The sequence below is a fragment of the Trachymyrmex cornetzi genome, unplaced genomic scaffold, assembly GCF_001594075.2.
Source record: "Trachymyrmex cornetzi isolate Tcor2-1 unplaced genomic scaffold, Tcor1.1 scaffold99, whole genome shotgun sequence".
Lineage (NCBI taxonomy): Eukaryota > Metazoa > Arthropoda > Insecta > Hymenoptera > Formicidae > Trachymyrmex > Trachymyrmex cornetzi.
This window is the reverse complement of record NW_017300343.1, coordinates 2,109,225-2,129,453: the sequence shown is the minus strand read 5'-3', so window position 1 is coordinate 2,129,453 and position 20,229 is coordinate 2,109,225. Positions and strand designations below refer to the sequence as shown.

The 20,229-nt window shown below is 31.3% G+C and overlaps 1 protein-coding gene across 3 annotated transcripts in view; it reads left to right on the top strand.

Moving 5' to 3' along the window:
• LOC108770127 (serine/threonine-protein kinase MARK2) overlaps positions 1 to 20,229 on the top strand; it is a 106,450-nt gene that overhangs the window by 9,312 nt on the left and 76,909 nt on the right. For 2 of the 3 annotated variants that reach the window (XM_018521451.1, XM_018521450.1), the window contains exon 2: positions 5,170 to 5,318. In XM_018521451.1, coding sequence (XP_018376953.1) covers positions 5,244 to 5,318 — 75 coding nt within the window. In that variant the 5' untranslated portion in view covers positions 5,170 to 5,243. Of the gene's footprint in view, positions 1 to 5,169; positions 5,319 to 20,229 lie in introns of those variants that run through there. The other variant, XM_018521438.1, reaches the window with a different exon arrangement.

The following is a 20,229-nucleotide window of genomic DNA, read 5'->3' as shown; positions in this document are numbered from 1 at the left end:
TTTCGCTGTTTCTCACCGTTTACACATGTTTGATAAACGATACCGTACTTTTTCTTCAAGTATTATCTCGTTTAAGCGGGGATTAAATATGCAAATTTTGTAATCTCAGGATAAATTTTGATTTTTATCTTTAATTTAATAGTTTTAACAATTCTCTTCAAATTGGATAACTATTATCCCATATCGGATAATGCATAATTATTTTTTTGTTAGATTTCTATGTTAGATAATTAGAATTAATTGCGTTTTAATTTTTAATTATTGTGCGATTCCTTTAGTCTTATACAGGAAACTCTTTCCGTAATTTATTTTTTAATTCCTTATTCCTGGTCACGTGTCGCTGCACAAAATGCGCATAAAACACGCGGGGAGACTATTTCGCTTTCTCAAATGTATTAATTCCATATTCATTAGTTTCTATATAAGTACACACGTGCGCGCGTGGAATTATTATTCGCGCGAAATAGGATAAAAATTGCGTAAATATTAAACTTTTCTGTTTTTTGTTGTTTGTGTGTATTTTGACAATTTCTCGCCGAATGTTATTTTTCATGTCGGAAGTAAACGCTTATACAAAGAGATTTGTAAATAAAAAAAAGATTAAAAGTTATCTTATTCGTTGAAATACATTAATGAATTACATTTTTGCATTAAAATCTGTCACTGCTTGATTTTTAATGAAATTATTAATGAACACGATTTTTTTTTTATATATAAATACTAAAACTCCATGAATCAGGATCTTAATTCGTACGATAATCTTAAAGAGAGATATGCGTCTACTTTGGTAAATTTTCCTAAAAATCAGTGAATTTATTACGTTGTTACGCTTGTTATTGCTGACCGTAATCGTGGAATTAACTGGATTTTTTATAGCAGTATCGACCGTTTTCCTCGTATAGTCACGTAGTGAAGGAGATAATGCCCATCGGGATTATTAATCTCAATACTGAGGGACGACTTTCGCCAACCTTGTTTCACCCGACCAATCCCGAGAAATACGAACTCTCCACGCACACTTATACTGCCAATTGTATGAACCGCATAGGGTGATTCACATAATATCACATGTCATCTTGATCTTCGAATCTAATGTTATTAGATGTGATCAAAATTTTAAGAAAAGATTTTAGCAGAAGAATATGACGGCAATGTGTTCGATTTACGACACATTATGTATATTATACATTATAAGAGCTTTATAAAGTTTATTATTTGTTAGCGCAAAAATTAACATGACTAATAAAAATTTTTTGGAAAATATGCAATTGTTTTTATGAAGTATTTTTTATTTATAGTTATTGATAAACTGAATAATTGGTTTTCCATTTAAAGAATTACATTTAAAGAATTATAATACATTCGAATACCGATTTAGAAATTATATGAATTACTTAAGGGGATGCTGGAGTGACGGTCGAAGTTAATCAAGGTCGATAGTACAGACTTTTTAAAATTCCAAATTCGACAATAGTGACATCTTTCATTCATTTCTTATACTTATTATATATCGTTGTGTCTCACTCAAACGCATTCATCTGTCCTTATCTAACATATTGCAACGCCATCTCTTAGAAAGAGATCAACTAAAATACTGCTCGGTTTCATGGCTAAACAGTCATACATCGTCGATTTCTCACGCGCCAGACACACAATTTCGTTCCTTGCGCTAATCTTTTTATTTAGGCGTCAAAACTTAATTCTAAAGATACGACTGTAATCGTCTATTTATTCTACATATGCTCCTGCCCTAATTTCGAGCATATAACGTGCATATAATTTTTTCACGAAATAAATGTTTGGTAAGCTGATAGCACATGGATACAGGAATCTGTAATTTATTATTTTTCCCAGTTTTGGACACAAAATACACCAGGAGCAGGCACATTAGCACGGATATTTCAATCGTGGAGAAGGAATTTTTATTCTGTGCAACTCTAATTCGAAGAACCGCGCAAGGAACATAAACGCTTGCTTTATCGGTAAAAAAGAAGACTCCAGCATCCCCTTAAAAAGTTATATTTTATTCAGTTCTGAATCTACAACTGTTTTTCTAATGTCTGTTATGGACAGATCTTTCCACTTAATATTTATGTAATACTTGAAAATATTGCTATCGTGGTAAGTGGATCACCCGGTATACACGTATTTCTTTTCCTTCTGATATACACATCTTTTCTTTCAGACATTCGTTCTTTTTCTCTGTTGCCGACATTTTTCCCTTTCAATCGTTTCCACAGATTTCTTGTTCCGCTCGATTAGATAGAAATCTTAGGTAAAACGAGAGATTATCATAGGATTATTGATTTTATTTGTATTTTTTAATATAATGCGATAATAAACTATTCTAAATTATATTTTTCTCAATTTGATAATAATATAGCTTAGTCATTTTTATAATAGCTTACTTATTTTATTTATCTAGTCACAAATAATAAATAAAATAAATAATTTTTTTGACAAAATTAATCAAGTTTAAGAAGATTTTGAGTTGGTTTATTGGTCAATTAAAGCGATATAATAATCACTTTATTATATATATAATAATGTAACTATGTATATCTAGCTAATATATATCAATGACGTCAATAATATACATAGTGGAAAGTCTATTTGTGAAATGTTAATTTTAAATCTTTTTTGCAAGATTGTAAATATCTTTATAAGAACAATTTGACATAATTTATCGCGACGATTTCGATAAATATTTCTTCGTTTCTTCTAATCTCATTGGCTTGATTATCACGATGTATTAAAATAAATCACAAACGAAATATTCGATAGTGTATCTAATGCTGTATTGCGAAAGCAATTTTAACATGGTTAATTTTCGATCCGACTTACAATTCAGAACATAGACATCGATAACATATTTTCGGTCTCACTTCTCGCGTATATATAAATAGAATTGTAATATACCAACGTATTGCTTGCCGTGAGATAGCAGACATATAAGAACCCGAATTGGCCCGATGTTACATTCCGTCTGTCCGTTGCTACGAGGTATGATTCACTCTCGCCTACTTATGTGAGCTTGGCCTGTTTCGGCTCGAAGGATCGTATCCTTTTTAACTCTTTCCAGACTATCGCAACTACATGTAAAAGTCTAACGTAAAATTTAAAATTAAAAAGACAAGCTAGTATTATGTATCAACCGCCTTGTTACTGAACATGTTATTATCCAATTTCTTATGAAATTTAATAATTATTTTTACATGAGAGAGAGAGAGAGAGTTTGTTTGAAATAAAAACATTCATATGCGTAATTTGGATTAGAAACTAAAGAGTTTCAAAGTTGATTTTAATTAATACAGTTGATTTTAATTAATATTGTCATAAAACTGGAAATTAGGGAGTTGTTAGGAAAATTGAAAACAGTTAGGGAAGTCAGGGAATTTTGCAAAATTTTTTGGAAAAAATTAAAATTTTTGTCTTTAAAAAAGTTTAATATACGTACATCATACACAGCTTTCGAATACTACCAACTTAATTAAAAATGTAAGCAGTGTTAACAACATTATTAATAATTTACATTGCTATATTAAATTGATCTCTCAACAAAATATTTAACGGTTTCGAAATCAAAACGAACATACAAAAAATTTTTTAATGTTATTGAAAGTCAAGGAAATTTATGGAATTTTGTCTAGAAATCAAGAAAAAGTTATTTTAGGATGAGAACCACCTTGGATTTGTGACGACCCTGTAATAGTGATTACATATTTTGCAAGTAAACATATACTTTAAGAATACATTTATTTTACGAAATTTTAGTACGTATATTTATCGATCGTAATAATATTTGTATGAATCAGGAGATATTTATGATTGCATTTGATCGGATTATGACGCAATATATGCGTAACATCACGGTTGACTAATATTTATGATACGCATTGGCTTGTTGTGTGACAATACCAAAAACTCGTTAGCGCCGATATTTTCGTTGCCCTTTGCCGCATTCATTTAATCACTCACATTGTGCCTGTCCGTACACAAACACTGTCACGCGTAGTGCTGTTTTATGATTTGGTCGACCGCGCGTATATATGTGTAACAATTGCACGATAAGTGTGCGTATACTGCCGGCTCCGCACGCACCACGCGGATACCACCGACGTGGTAATTGAAGCCCACGGTTTACCGTGCATACCAATTAATAAAGCTCACTTTGTCAATCAGTGCAATTGCGTTGCTATATCGGGCGCCATGTCCAGGCAAGATCGAGCTTGCGCTCAGCTAAATTGGATGAAAATGAGATTATCGATCCGCTTAGTTAGGAATCGCCCTAATACCAATAAATGCTGTTAATTATTAATTGGAGATATTTCACGATGAACGAATAGTTGAAACAAAAATGAGCATTTTCTCTTTCTCTTTATCAAAATTTTTATGCGATAAATACTTGTGCATAAAAAAATTTAATATGCTTAAGTATGCATGCATTGTTTGTAAACAATGTACATAAACATGTATAAACATATATAAAAAGATATATGAGAATTTATTTAAAATGCTTCTATCTGTGTTTATCTTCTTTAGGGGGCAAGTAACGCTATTTAATTAATTTTCTAGTTGTTATTACAATTATTTGTTTTATGTCAAATCACATATGGATCATTAATAATTTTGAAATGAACCGTATTTTTCGACCGTAATTTTTTTGCCTTTAATGCGTTGAAAAGGATTGAAAGCTCTGTTGACTGACCTATTAAGGTTCCTGAATAATCGCTATACTTGTGATGTCGTAAACGAGACATGTTGAAGATCTTTACATGTCATTTGTAAATAAAAAGAATTTGGATAAAACAAAATAATGAGATTGTTTTAAAACGCTTGTAAAAATTTCCTTGACAGTTAATAAATAGTCATAAAAGGTAAAGTGCATACGTAGAAAAGATATTTTCACTTTACGTACCTTTTACGACTATATACTAACCGTTGGAGGAAGGGTAAAGATTATAGGCTTCGGCCTATTTTTACAAGTGTTTTAAAGCGATCCCAATTTTTTACCCAATTTTTTCTTTACTTACAAATGGCATGCCAGAAACTTCAACGTGTGTTACTTCTCGCTTACGACGTAATGTCACGATCCAACATGGCCGCAGTGATTACTCAGGGGCCTTAATTCCACTTGAAAATCACCTTGAACGTCTTTCCTTATTCCAGGCGTAAGAGAAGAGGGTGTATCGACACATTGTTGGAGGAAGGTCTAAGGCTGGAGTGAAACTGGCTGGCCTACAATGTCCGCTAGCATGCGGAGCACCCTGCAAACCGTTCCGGAATCCGTGCCTGCCGACCACGTCACAAACTCCAAGGTAAGTTGTCCAAAATCCGATTAACTACGAGTATTTCCTTCCGCAAACTACAGTGGAAGACTGTACTCGTCGTCCTTTGTGCCTTCTCATATTCTCATCTAAAACGATCGCAACCCTTCCCGCCTCAGAGACAATGAGAGATTTTAGCTTCACGTTTTTCCCTGCGATTTCAATATAGCTTTTGAAATGTTTCTAATTTTCCAAGCTAGCTTTATATTTCTCATATGCGTTATTGAAGATATTAATAATTAAATCAATAACTGAAAATACAATATTTTCTTTAAATTAAAATATTTACTTTTATTAAAAAATTTTTTAATATTTATTATAAATATAAAGCAATAAATATCCCGAGACTTTATTTTAAAGTTTTGTTTATTTTAACAGTATTAAAAAATGACAGAAATATTTATATTTATTTTTCAAATATTTATAATTATTAATTATTTTTAATATGATTATCTCTTAATATCTATGAACTATGAAACTATTTCCTATGTTCAACTCATGTTTGAAAAAAAAAACATCAAATATCATGTTTGATACAAAAAATAACTGTAGATCTCTTATCCATTCTTTTTATTAATTAATCAACTAAAACGTTGATCTCGTTAGAAATTTTTTCTCAGGAAATGCAGTTGAAAGCGTAAAGGAGGTGAATGGGCTGGTAAATTGAAGAGAAGTTCGGAGGATACAGTATGCTTTTTTTTAAATATCGCGTGTTATATACGTGCTTGGTGGTGCCGCAGACATTCCTCGACCTTTGAACCTTTCCATACTGAACGAACGGGGGTTGGAAATGTCACGGGTGCACCGCTTTGCAAGTACATACGTTTACGACTGACCCTGGCTGATCAACTATACGATGACATAACGACACGGTTGATTTACTCGGCAAATTCGATTTACTGACGACGGACTTTCTTTTATACGACGACGTCATGACGTTTTCCTAATTGCTAGTTGCGTAATGTAACACGTCAAGATATTGTGAGAAAATATCTCATTTTATTTAGATGGTATAAAATCATGTTTCTGCTTGAAAAATAACGAAAAGTTTATGTGAGAAAAATTTATACGAGTTACAGTCATAATCTCGTTACTAATCAAAATAGCTATGTCTTAATTTAAATTCAACTAATTTACAATTGCAACACAATGTAATATAAATTGCATGCAAAGATCATTATTTATTCCGAAACTCTCTTTTATTTACTATATAGTTATATAAAACATACGGAGAGAATCGTTTATGTAATACGCTTATTGTTGCATTGTTGTAAACAGTAGGCAGAAATGTTTTAATCGCTTTAGCACAACAGTTACAGATATACGCATACTTAACTGTTTAATGTTTTCTCTCCTCGATTATTTTATATTTATTTAACGTTGGATATTTTTAAATTAAAATTATGATTAAATGATAAAAATGCTAAAATACATTTACTCTGTCATTCAAAAGTATTTGTTCACCTCAATTTTTGTACGCATTTTTTTTATACACTTGAATTCTGTACTAATTTTCTCTATTGTATTTTTTTATTTTATATAGAGTTAAAAATGTTTAGCTATTAAATATCATTATTTAAATCTAATATCTAGAACAGTAGGAAAGAAAATGGAAATTCACTCTTCTTTATTTAATTAAGAAAGACAAAGTGGGCAAACACTTTCGAGCGGTAGCGTATACATATAATTAAGTGAGTATCTACATAAGAAAAGCCCATTATTATTCACTTCGGATAAAGTAAATTCCTCAGACACGTGAAATCATCGTTCTATCATGCCTCATTGTCTCTGGGTCTGGAATGTTTCGCTGTCGTTCGTAGGTCGATCAACATGTGCCTCGTCACGCGTAATATGTTAAGCCTATGGGTCGACGCTCGCAGACGGAAGAAAGTGTCCGACAGAAATGGCTGGAAGTCGCAGCACATTTTTCAAGGTTCATTGACGTGAGTTCAGGAAGCTGTAAAGTTAACTATGTAAGACTCCTACAAACCGTCCTAGAGTTGAAACCTATCGCTAAGTGCACTACTTTCTTATCAAACCGTGTTATCGTTTCTGTGACCTCCAGATACTTCGAATACGTTCTTCCTGTTGCACGCGTCCTTACGTCGGGCAGAAGGCGAAATGTTGCTTCCTTGTGATATTATATTATGTATCGCAAAGTTGCTTCGTGACGTCTTTGGTATAGGGTGATCGCTTTATATCAACGTCAAGCTTTCTCAAGTTAAAAAGAAAGAAAGACAGCCGTTAAAATTAAAAATCTGCAAAAAACGGTTTATCATCTCGAAATTTTATCACGTGGTCATTCAATGATCTGGAAGAGATTTTATGGATATTTTTAATATGTTTTTTATTTTGGACATTTTATTATTGAGTACACTGAAGTTTTATCCATCGTTATAGAAAAGACGCCTTTTATTCTCTTTTATTTGAGTTTGACATTTTAGTTCGACATTGTAAACACGTCATACGAAATCGAATATGATTTGACAGAAAGACACGTGTTGTAAATAGGCCAGCGAGTCTGGTGGATCTGTTTTTTTTTTATGTGATGCGTCTAGCCCAGATTTCGTCCCGAATGTAACAAAACAGGAATCCATAGCCGATGACTCGATCGAACAGGTTTTCACGACCAACGGCTTTCGAATTTTCTCTTAGCAATGGTCGCCAGTGCTTTATCGTCGTCACTGGCAGGAAGCTTTCTCGTTTTCACGCTCGTGAGAGCGTCGATAAATTATCGAACAAATTAATCCTTCGCCCGTAATTAACGGCGCGGTTATAACTTTCGATTGCGCCGATTTAATCGTCGCAAACGTTAATAAACAGCCTACGTGAATTATCTACAATATTGAATGCAGTAGGAAAGATATAATCTCTCTTAAATAAAATATAGACTTGATTTTTTTAAATTAATATTAAGCAAAATTATCTTTTTACGAGACGAGTCTATAATTATAATCAACTTTATCATTATAGGAGGTGTATTACGATACGATACTGAAAGTGATTCTCTTTCTATCTTAATCTTATGAATTTTATTAAAAACTGTATGAGCTTCGATCTTTATCTCCACGATAAACGTTTCTTAATTATCTTTTACACAGACTGCGTTAAATTGTCTTTTGCATGAGATTATCTCTGCTAGCTCATTATGACCTCATCTTACGGTATATTAAAATACTGATTTATACTGTTAGTTAACTGACGATATAACTGACTCATAAGTGTCCCAACGGCGTATCGCAATGTATCCACTCGACCATTGCAGATATATACGCCGCTCACTCGATGACAATCGTACAATACATATCGGCGATGATTTAAGGACATCGAATCGCTGGACCTTGAATAGGATTCGGTCGCTAAACGCGGTTTCGACGGTCGATGACATTGTATTTGTTTTCAACGATGTTCGAAATTCCTAATGCTTGTTAAAAGGCACCACGTCCGTCATGATTTCGTCACAAAAATCGATCGGACTTACATCACGAAAATTTAGCCGTATATCACGCGTCGTGTAGATAGAATTCGCCATATTCAGAGTCAGACAGCGAACGTATACATATATTCATATATAAACTTGCATAACGTGTGCAGATTCTCATTGCCATATACACACATATATAAATAGATCATTTATGAATACATTGATTTATTGATTAATGCGTAAACAGAGGGGAAGGGGTCTCGGAATATCCTCGACCGTAATTTTAATAATAGACTTGCTGTCTTAATAACATATTTTTTATCTTTGTTGACGGATTATTTAGCTTAATTTTAATTTTAATTGCAAATTTTAAGCTTGTCTCATCTGCGATATTTTTGTTGAAAGAAATTGGTTATATTTAATATAAAAGGTCATAACCTATGATTCAAATCTTAAATTTAGTTTTAAGTATTTGCGAAAAGATAAGATGACAAAAATTAATGTATATCTTACGATGCAACCTGCATGTATTGCGTTCTACATATATCCGTTGAAGAACTCTGATTATGACTCTCACTTAAGTGCTTTTATACATTGCTGTGTAACGTCAGTCTTCAGTCATTGGATAAAAAAATTCTGTCTTTAAATGCGTATATATATATTTTATATATATATTCTATATATACTCTCACATTCTAACAAAGGGCTTACAGTGAATTTGATAAAGAAAGTAAGAGACGTAAACAGTTATTCATGCAAAGATAATTATTCGTCTATTTTGAAATTTTTATTTTCTAATTAAAAGTCTTGCATTATCTAAAAATAATTAATAGTTGTGTTATTCAGATATTGATTTATTAATCATTAATTAAACGTTATACTTAAATGTGATCATTTCTGGAAAAATTTGTTACTGTGTTATAACAAACCGCAAGTAAATCGATGTAATATAATTTATGAAATAATAATATTATAAGGGAATAAATTACTGGGAAGAATAAATCACAGACAGTTAATTGTTATTATTATTCACGATTCAATTTAATGATAAAGTTTTATGGTCTATTATCCATGCGTTACGTCTTACTAATAATATAAATCGCGGAATCGACATTTGAAGAACTGCGTGGATATCCGGATTATGAAACGTTAAAACCTCCTCTTTGACCCTACACGACGTAACGGTACCAAAGTCGTGCGGAACGATGTCGATAAGCTTAATTAACCCGGTTAACACTTGTGCGGAAGATGCAAGAACAGTAGCGAAGCAAGGCCATCTTTTTATTTTGTACCAGTTCTCTCTTTTACTGGATACTGTGCCAAATCACAATAGCTATTTGACCGGATTAACATTGTTATCAGATGTAACAATCATTGGCAAAATTGTTAAATCGTTCTGTTGTCTTCCAGAGATATGAATTTAAATGTAATTGTTTTTATTGTTTTAACAACTTGATTAGTTCTCATTAAATATATATCTAATTAAGATAATTTATTTAAATTTAATTTTTAGAAGAAACTACAAATTATAATATTGTCGACAATTCTTTAAAAATGTTAATTTAAACTTGATACAGATGAAATTTACTAGAGAGAAATTACTCATACGTATATACACACTCTTATATTTCTTATATTGTTGGATTGAAAAGAAACATCGTGAAAATGAATGTCATTAAATCAACACCATTTAGGTGCTAATGCAATTTGTGAGGTCGACGAAAATTACTTTCTTTAGACTGTTCTTTCAGTAAATTCAATGACGATAATTTATATTGTTGGATAAGTCTGTGCTCAAACCTTATTTATAAATGCGATTCACGCCGACTAATAAACCAAGACTAATCTGCTTTTTATGGATACGCTTTCTCTACACATTTGTCCAGCATCACTGATGATGATGATGATTATAAATCACGAATGCGTCCGTAATCATATTTATTCAATATAATTTCATGATTGCACTCTGCCGCTAATGATGTCCCATCGGGAAGTCAAAAGAATGCATCGTATTTTTTGTGTGATGAGATAAATGGTAAAATAATAAATTTTTTATATTTACATATTTTAAAAAGTAATTTTTACGAAAACACAGTTTTCGTATTTCTATATTTTTTAAATTTCTAATGGAATGAACTCTTGCAGAAAAAAATATAGTATTATAGTTAAAATTATATCACCCTATACATTTTTAGTGAGAATTTGTATTAGATATAAATTCATATTTTTCTGAATTTTACCATAAACCTTTTTTCTATGAGTTCTATTAGGATACATTTTAAAACACACAAATGTATACAGAATTATAACAATGGATTTTACAGTATTTGCTTCCAATACAAATTCTCGTAGATTTAAAACATATTATATTATTTTTAGTCATCGTGTTATAGATTTTCTATGTTATAGATTTTCTATGTTCCCTTATGTTATATATATAAACTTTGTGGAGTTACAGAATATATATAACATGATGCCTTTATACTTGAGTAAAATCAACTTCAATTTGTATATACTATTATAAGAAATTAAGATAAAATTGATGTAAAAACAAAATATATTTGAATTAGTATATGTGACAATGAAAAAGTAACATAAGGTTACTGTAAAACATACAAGAAAATAATGGCATATACGATACAAAGGAATAATGTCGTCTTTTGTTGTGAAATTAATATATCTTTCCGAGACATTTTTCTCGATAATGTCACTCTAATCATTAAACTATATCGCCGGCACAATCGGCAATGTGCCGATTTATGTGTTGCAAAAACGTTACATTACGCACACTCGAATGTGAATAGACTGTTATTTTGTTTGAAAAGCGTGAGGGCGTCTGTTTTTCTTACCATCTTGGATGCGGCATTACCGGTCTCGTCACGGGACGCGCGTTCAATCGCGATCAATTAGACGTCAAGCAGAATAGCATGGGCGCTGAGTCGTTCGCAATCTTGTCGTGTGTGCACATCCGAGTTTAACTCGTTGCTGTTCTCTCTCTCTCTCTCTCTCTCTCTCTCTCTCTCTCTCTCCCCCCCCCCTCCTTTCCCCTCTCTTTCCCCTTTTCCATGTTCTCTTTTCGCAAGCCATATGGCATCAGTGTGGATGGACATCGTTTCTACACTCTTACACACACTTCGTAATTGTTCATTGAGCCTAATTCCAATCCAAGATATTGGAGCTAAGATAACGCTTGAGAAACAACATCATTTAGCCATCTATTCAAAAGACTGTTATCTTACATATTTCCTTATAAATGAATCGTTTTATATCAAAAACAGTAATGACTAAACTTTAATGACTAAAGGTTAAATTATTAATGCATACGTTAATATTTTATTTTTTCAATATTAAAGTATTTTAAATATTGTTCGAAAGATATGAGGAATTTATGTGAATCCAGTGATACGTACCGAAAGATTTTAAACTTGTCCCTATTAATGTACTCTGTATTGGAGCTAAGAACGTTGTGTTATGAGTGTACATTGAAATATAATTGAAATAATGATTTATATAATATTAACTTAAACAATTAGCTTAAATTTATTACCTGTTTTAGTACCTATGTTAAAATGAGTCAAATGTGGATAGGCACACAAATTGGGGGCACATTAATAGGGCCAAAAATATGTTTTTTATTTTTGTCAAAAACATTATAAAGTGTTAACATTTTTTAGATTAAAGAAATATTATAAGAAAAAGAAGTAGTTGAAAAACCGATATTGATTGCAAGCAGATAAAATTCAAGCTACAATATTTAATAATTAATTCAGTAATAAGCAAATTGACTAAAAGGCACATTAATAGGGACAATTACCCTATTGCTGTCTGCGTCAATTTTTTATTGATAAAAGGGAATAGGAAATTTTTCGATTGGAAAAAGAATCTTTCAACGTCTTCATTTGGATTTAATTCAGCAATGAATCAAAGAATAGGCCCGTTTCTTCGCCCGTTCACCTTGCCCTGATCGCCTTCTCGGACGATCTTAAAGCGGACATAATGATAATGTAGTCGTTCGTGAATGATATCCAGTTTTCGCGTCGGGTGCTTGGGTTATGATTGACCCAAATGTAGCAACGACCTTGCAGACCACATACCCGCCAAGAGAAATGCGGATAAATATAAGATCCAGCGTAACTTATACTTATATGTATGGTGCAAAGTTGCACCGTCGAAGATAACTGTGCTAACTTGATGCTTGTTTTCATATAATTTGAAAAAATATGTTTGAGAAAATTTAATAAAAAAGAACAAAGATTGCTTTTAAAAAAATTATGTATATAAAGTTTGGAATATTTATTACTATTTATTAGTATATGTATTCTTTATTGAAATATTTATTTTCTGGCAAAATAATTTAATAAAAAGATTTTACGTTTATTCTATGAAAAATATTGTACATTGAAAAATTATAAAAGTTATCTTGCATATATGTCGTATTACATATCGTACCGTACCTCAGGTTTCAACATAGTTTCTTATTTCTTATAAAACTGTTTAAACTTGAGGTACGGTATGATATATATGCAAGATGAAATTTATAATTTATCAAAAGCGTTTATGGCATCTTCGTGGATACGAAAAGTTACTTGGAATGTTCAGTTCGGTAGTAAAACAAATACGACCCTGGAAATTGGATTCTCTTTAAAGTTCCATCCGACACAACTATAAATTTCAAGTTCCCTGTGGACAACAAATAAGCTGTTGCTATTTCTTTCCCACTGTCTTTGCAACAGACGCTTTACCGAACTTTTCGATAGAAACTTCGTTACTATAGATCTGCGTGAACTGTAAATGTAGCTTTTGATCGAAATATATGATTGTAACTTTCATATCCCTTTAAAGTCACGCAGTTTCTCTTCATATTCGACGCTAAGTGTCTCGTTTATCTTAATTCTCAAAAATTGAAATCGAATATAACAATCAAGTCCTTTTTATATTATTTTATATATTACTATTTACTGTATATTCATTCTTCAGACTATTGACAAAATAATTTTTTTTTTTTGAAAATTTAATTGCATATCGAAAATAATAGAGAGTCAGTATTGCGCAGAATATCTTATAAGATGTTACTTATGTTTCATTAGTCACCATTGATATAATGTACATTAATGCAAGAAATCATATTCGTTATTTTAAAATTCGTTATTTTAAAATCGGAATCGGACATATATGCATCGAACACATCTAAAGTATTTAGGTATATGTATACATCGACAGAAAAAAATGGTTGCAATTACTATAATTTAACTACAATTTATATAGTAATATATATTTATAGTTGTTTAAATCACTCAAATATAGTCAGTCCAATTGTGTTAATAATAGTCACATACACTATTTGAAAATCTAATTTTTTTTACATTTTTTTAGTTATTGTTATCACATAAATAGTAAGTGAATTTAAAATAGTTATATCCATTATAATTGCGATTGCATTTACTAAAAATGTTTATTGTATTTACCATTTATATTTTGATATTTTACCATATTAATATTTGAAATTATCATAATTTATAGTACAATTTTTTTATCTTTGAGAGAACTATATATACATTACTAATGTTATAGCAGTAATAATCATAAAAATTGTGCTCCTGACCATAATTATTTTACAATTATAATCACAAATACCAAACACTTTTCTGTCAGTGTATCTGGATGTGCCAGATGTAGGACATGATCGTTCTCTCGAATGTTGGCTTATGATCGTTCGGATTTAGTTTATACGGCATTTCGCCAATGCAGCTAATCGTCATTAGCTGGCACATTTAACAACGTTCGCTTCGACATCGAACTGTCACGTCGGCAGCAACAGTGACGACGATATCAGTGGTGGTGGTGGCGGCTTTTTCGAGCGTAAGGTTGTAATAATCGGATCGATACTCTGGTTTATTCGGACGGTAACACGAAATCGCTTCCACGATGCGACACCAGCGGTGTGTCTCTCTACTCTCTGTAGCAAGATGCGCAATCTGGTCATGTAGTTGCACAGATGCTCTGCTTGTCCATTGCTAAATAAAACGACAAGAGGTCGATGCACTTTTCTTTTCAACATAGAAAATACATGTTCAGCCGTTCCACTTGCATATCATTGATTTTCAATCGACGAAAGCATCATCCGATAGGCCATTTGTAAACTTGCGTCCAGTACACGAGCCAGAGAAACCGGCTTAAAAATATGTGACATTGTATTCTTTTTAGCTCTAGAAATGCCTGTATGGTATTTTCAGCTCGCGATAATCTATAAAGCCAGAAAGGAAAAGGGAGTAATTAGGGTAATTAAAGTAATTAGCTTTGATATAATATTCGATGGTAGTAAATGTAATAAATAGATATATGAATCATACATTTAACGTCAAATCACGACGGTATATATCGTTGAACATCTTATAACGTAGACTGACTTTTAAAGTGCAACGACGTCAACGCACGGTGTGCAGTTAATTGCGGTACTGTGGAAGATTTTTCAAGATCGTATCACGTTGCGGCGGAGGAAATTTCTCTGTCACGAGAGTGCGAGACGCGTGCTGAGCATGCTAACGCACGTAATTAATAACCGCGTTAGCGATGAATTAGCCCACGCGAGAAGCGCGCCGCGGATATTACGTTTGCATTTTGCGATATATGTTAGAGGAAAGTCGCCGATACTGACGTAGGTCTCCTAAAGTGACACCTTATTTTTCGGAAACTAACTGTTGCACTTTATTCATACTAATAAAATCATGATCTGTTAGCTAATTAAAGAAGTACAAACTCATAATTCGTAGGTTTGTGGCTTGTTTCTATATCAAATCAGCTAAAAACGAATTTTACAAATGCGAAAATAAAATTCTTACGATTTTCTTTTGCAAATTGTGAGGTTTAAATAATAGTGACTATATTATTGATAATATTACGTCATTTTAAATACTTATAAATAAAATAAGTTTTATTTATATTATTTTTTCTCTTAGTCTCTTCATAATATGATTTTTAATTTAAAATTGGGGTGCAGCGTAAATCGACATACCTGTCCGTAAAACAGACCATGAGCTAACTTAATCTTTATAATGTTGCTTTATAGTGTCAAATAAGTCTATTGGAGCTGAAGGCAATCGTGCATATATGGAACAACTCTAGAAAAACTATCGCGTTACATATTTGCAGCTTGCAGAACAGCATAAAGTAAATATGCATATAATTCAATAAAAATGTTTTACAACGAAGTAAAATGATTCTGAAAAATCTTATATACATTCACTTATAGGTACTTTATACAGATAATTCCTGTAAAAGAAAAAGAATAGGAATACGTAGCATTACTGCCTACTGTGTCAGTTTTGGAGCCCATTTTGTCAGACGCTCATTTTTGCATAACTTAGGAAAAATTTAATTATTGCAAAATTGCTAACAGTATTATAAAAATTGCTTATACTATCTGATAGAAGATACATTTTACTTTGTATTTATGTTTTTGAAGTTGTATTTTTACCTTTTGTTTAAGAAATATTGTCTAAAAACAAAGTGATATGTCGGTATCGGTGACCTTTTTCTACTTATTTTAGATTAAAATAACTGTGATGGAAGAACAACTATATAATTATATATATAATAACAACAACATATGTATAAATTATTATATTTATTACATTTATATATATATATATATTGATTTAAAAATTATGAGAATCATTGTTATCGATGTTTTAAAAGATATAAAATTGTATAATACAATTTTATATATAGATATATGATAAAAAAGTTCTGCCGTTGTAAATTGTATTATTATAATATCATTTAAGACTACGATTCTCAGAATTTTTAAATGAATATCATGTCACAATAATGTGAATTTATTTTCTCTCAAGTAATGAATTTATTGGTGCTTTCCACAATATTTTTACTTGTTTGGAAACACATGATGTACGATTTTTAATATTAGGAATGAAAGATATCTTTTTTCTATGCATTTTCTAGAAATTCCGAATACGGCTACTAAAATGCGATATTAATTATTTCTAATTTATAATGCTATATATTTTAACTATAATTACGCTCGCTACCGATAGAGTTTCGCGATGGTTTCAAGCATTCCGGAAAGATACGCCAGATGGCGATTGCAGTCTTTCCGTTCGGCTTGGCGTAACACGAGAAGAAGACAAAGCCGTTTCGACATCATTTTATCAGTCACGTCACGTCAGAAAACCGATACGTACGTCAGCTGAAGTCGATCCTTCGTATCATCACCGCAGTCGATCTCCCTATCGTGCCAAAAATATTATATCACAAAAAGAGAAATTTATATATATTTTTATATATATTTTTTAATATTCTTTTTTATGTGTATTCCTTTTCATACACAGTATATATTTTTTATATTTATATATTTTATATTTTGAGAGAAACTAAAAATGTATATATCATAGTGATAATTTAGAGGAGAAAATCTTTTTAAAACAATAAAGTTTTAAAAATAAAATTGATAATAAAATTAAAAGTCGAAAATAGAAGAGTAATAAATAAAAGCACTAAAAATTATTACAAATTAATTAATTAATTAATTAAGGATAATAAATATGACGAAATCTTTTTACATAGGCAGTTTAAAAATTATCGTCTAAAAGAGTTTTTATTTTTTTTATCACGATGTTATATCATATTTGTTAATAAATGTGTATTATAATTATACTTATATTGAATGACAAAAATACTCATCAATGCATATGCAAAATTTTCGACAAATTATTAATTGGCACTATTTTTTTGGCGATTTCTATCGATAGGAAGATATTCTTGTTTCGAAATTGAGTGCGGGAAGGATCCGTTGCTCATACGGAGAGAAACGTTCTACCGACGCAAGTATCGAACTGCCAATGATCAGTGTGCGCTTATTCGCATTCGCAAAACCATGCGGGACAGCCACTCGAGGACAGGGACGACTGCTTGCCTCGCGGCGACAAGCGACGCCATAAATGGCATCCTCGATCGAACCCGAGGATCTATTGTCCTCCACGTGCAATGTCGCTCCGGTCGCAGTCGAACAGTATTAGAAGTCGATTGTTTCAAAGCGAGTCGCCGTTTCCACCTACGAGACGTCTACGGTGAATCTTAAGCCTCATTCAAACGGAACGGTACTCTATATTTTTCAAGAAATCGAAATTTCAGTGACGTAGTGATATAGATAAAAGTTTTGGGTCTTTTTATATAAAATTCAACTACACATTTTTTGAAATTTTACTATTTTTTTGTTTTTTGTTGACGCTAAATGCCGATTCTATAATTCTCAGATGTTTTACAATAAGGACTAAAATAAATTGAGTAACTACAAAGATATTTTATTAACATTATTAATGATTATAACACTATTAACAATTCTAACGTTATTAATAATTATAAAGATATTATATAGATTGGTAACATTATTAATAGTTATAAAAATACTATTATATTTATTGGACTATTTTAATGCACTTAAATCTTTTTTTATGTCTTTTACAAAAAAAGTATCGCACAAAAGTTATTTGACCTTAAGGGAGACATAAGAAAGCGTTATTAATTTGTTTTCTGCTATCTTTTTTGTATTCCTCTTAAGGTCAAACAACTTTTATCCGATACATTTTTTTCTTGCAAAAAGCATAAGAAAAAAGTTATTTAAGTGAGGACATTATATAAAATAGCTCACTTACTCTGTACATGTCATAACAATATTCGAAGAGATTCTCATTGTAGAATGATCCAGCTAAACACTATCAGATTACGCATCACTAGGAATTGTTCGTTAGCGTGTTAGAGATAACGTTCTATCTGAACTGAGCTTTATACTTTAATCACGAAAACATACGTCATCCATAGCTGTTTGTACTTCACTGTACCGCATTGTCGAGGTGGAAGCTCGATTTTTATCCAGTATGGAACGTCACAAAGATCACTGACTTCCTCTTAATTCTTAACCACGTATAATAAAAGTAAAACTATGACGAATGACCGCAAGATATTTGATATTTACGGAATTATTCGACGTATTAAACTGTTTAGGAAAATTAAATCTAAAAATGTACGCGCGAGAAAATCGCTTTCAAAGTTTAAATTATGGAATTAACTTTTAATTACATATTTATTACATTGTCTTGTTGCAATTTTATTTAATTAATATTCGATATATATTTCACTTCTCATGCACTTATCGTCATAATCCGTGGTTAAAAATATTAAATTTTTGCTTAGACTTTTCTTGTACGTATATACGATTATAGTTCGATGATTTACGGCATTGGTGGGAATGAGTTAGTCATAAAATTTTGTTCTCTATTCAGTTTCGAAAGTGCCAATCGCGGAACACGGCCGCATTTAAACGAATTACTTGAGATCTTGCAATAATAAGTCTGACCGATGAAATTATGAGCGGCCAGCTGCATGAAACACAAAAAGAAATAAAGCTAATAGAAAATATTAAACTGAGTTGACGTCAATTCTCGCTCGTCAATAATAAAATTAATATTTATACAAAACTTTATAAATTAACGTTAATAGAATTGAAAGAATCTGCTTAAAATCTTCATTAAATAAATAATATTGAATGATAAAAAAATTGTTGAAGAATAACATCGTGATGTTTTTCTTTCTTTTTAAGAAGACAAAAAGTTTCATTAAAAATGCAGAAATTTAAAGAAAACATTTCATCGTTTTCTTTTCGTTTCTTGCTCGTTAAAAGGAACCCCTAGAAAAGCATATTTTTACAGCTGTGCTTTTGCCGAGATGTAGTTATGCAATCATGTGCATTATCTATCGTTCTCCTTCATTCTCTCAAGTTTACTGTCATCGCGGTGAGATCACGCTAAAAGTGATGTCATATAGGCAAGTAGAAGATACTGACTCTTGAATAAAGATCAGTGATTACGTAAATATGATTATACTTGATATTAAGACTGCAGTATATAGAAAAAACAAATTTGCAATTCACATGTGAAAATTAAATCGTCCGTTTATTACTATTATAGCGAACAATATGATTATCATGGATTATGACGGCACGAGGATCTATTTGCATCCCTGTTATTGCTATAAACCTGTTTTGGACCGATTTTAGCGTCGATACAATGCCAAGGACATTTTCGGCTAATTTACAATTGCACGAGTTAGACAAATCGATAATTCGATGGTCACCGAAGAAACACGTGCGTAAACGTTTAGCCGACGTCAGTAATGCTTACAGTAGTGTAATCGTGTAAAAGTTTTAGTTCTTGGAATCTTGTAAAGATATTTGTTTTAAAGTAATATGTCATCACTTATTCATAATTATCTAAAATACATAACTTTCAAAATAAAAAATAAAATATTTTACTTTTATCTTATCACTAATATGTTACTTCGGTATTTTACGATCGAGTCCGTTAAAATGCAATTTCTTGGAACGATATGTTTGATTAAATGAGAAAAAAATATTTAAAGACTTAAAAGAAAATCTTTTTATATATATATATATATATATATATATAT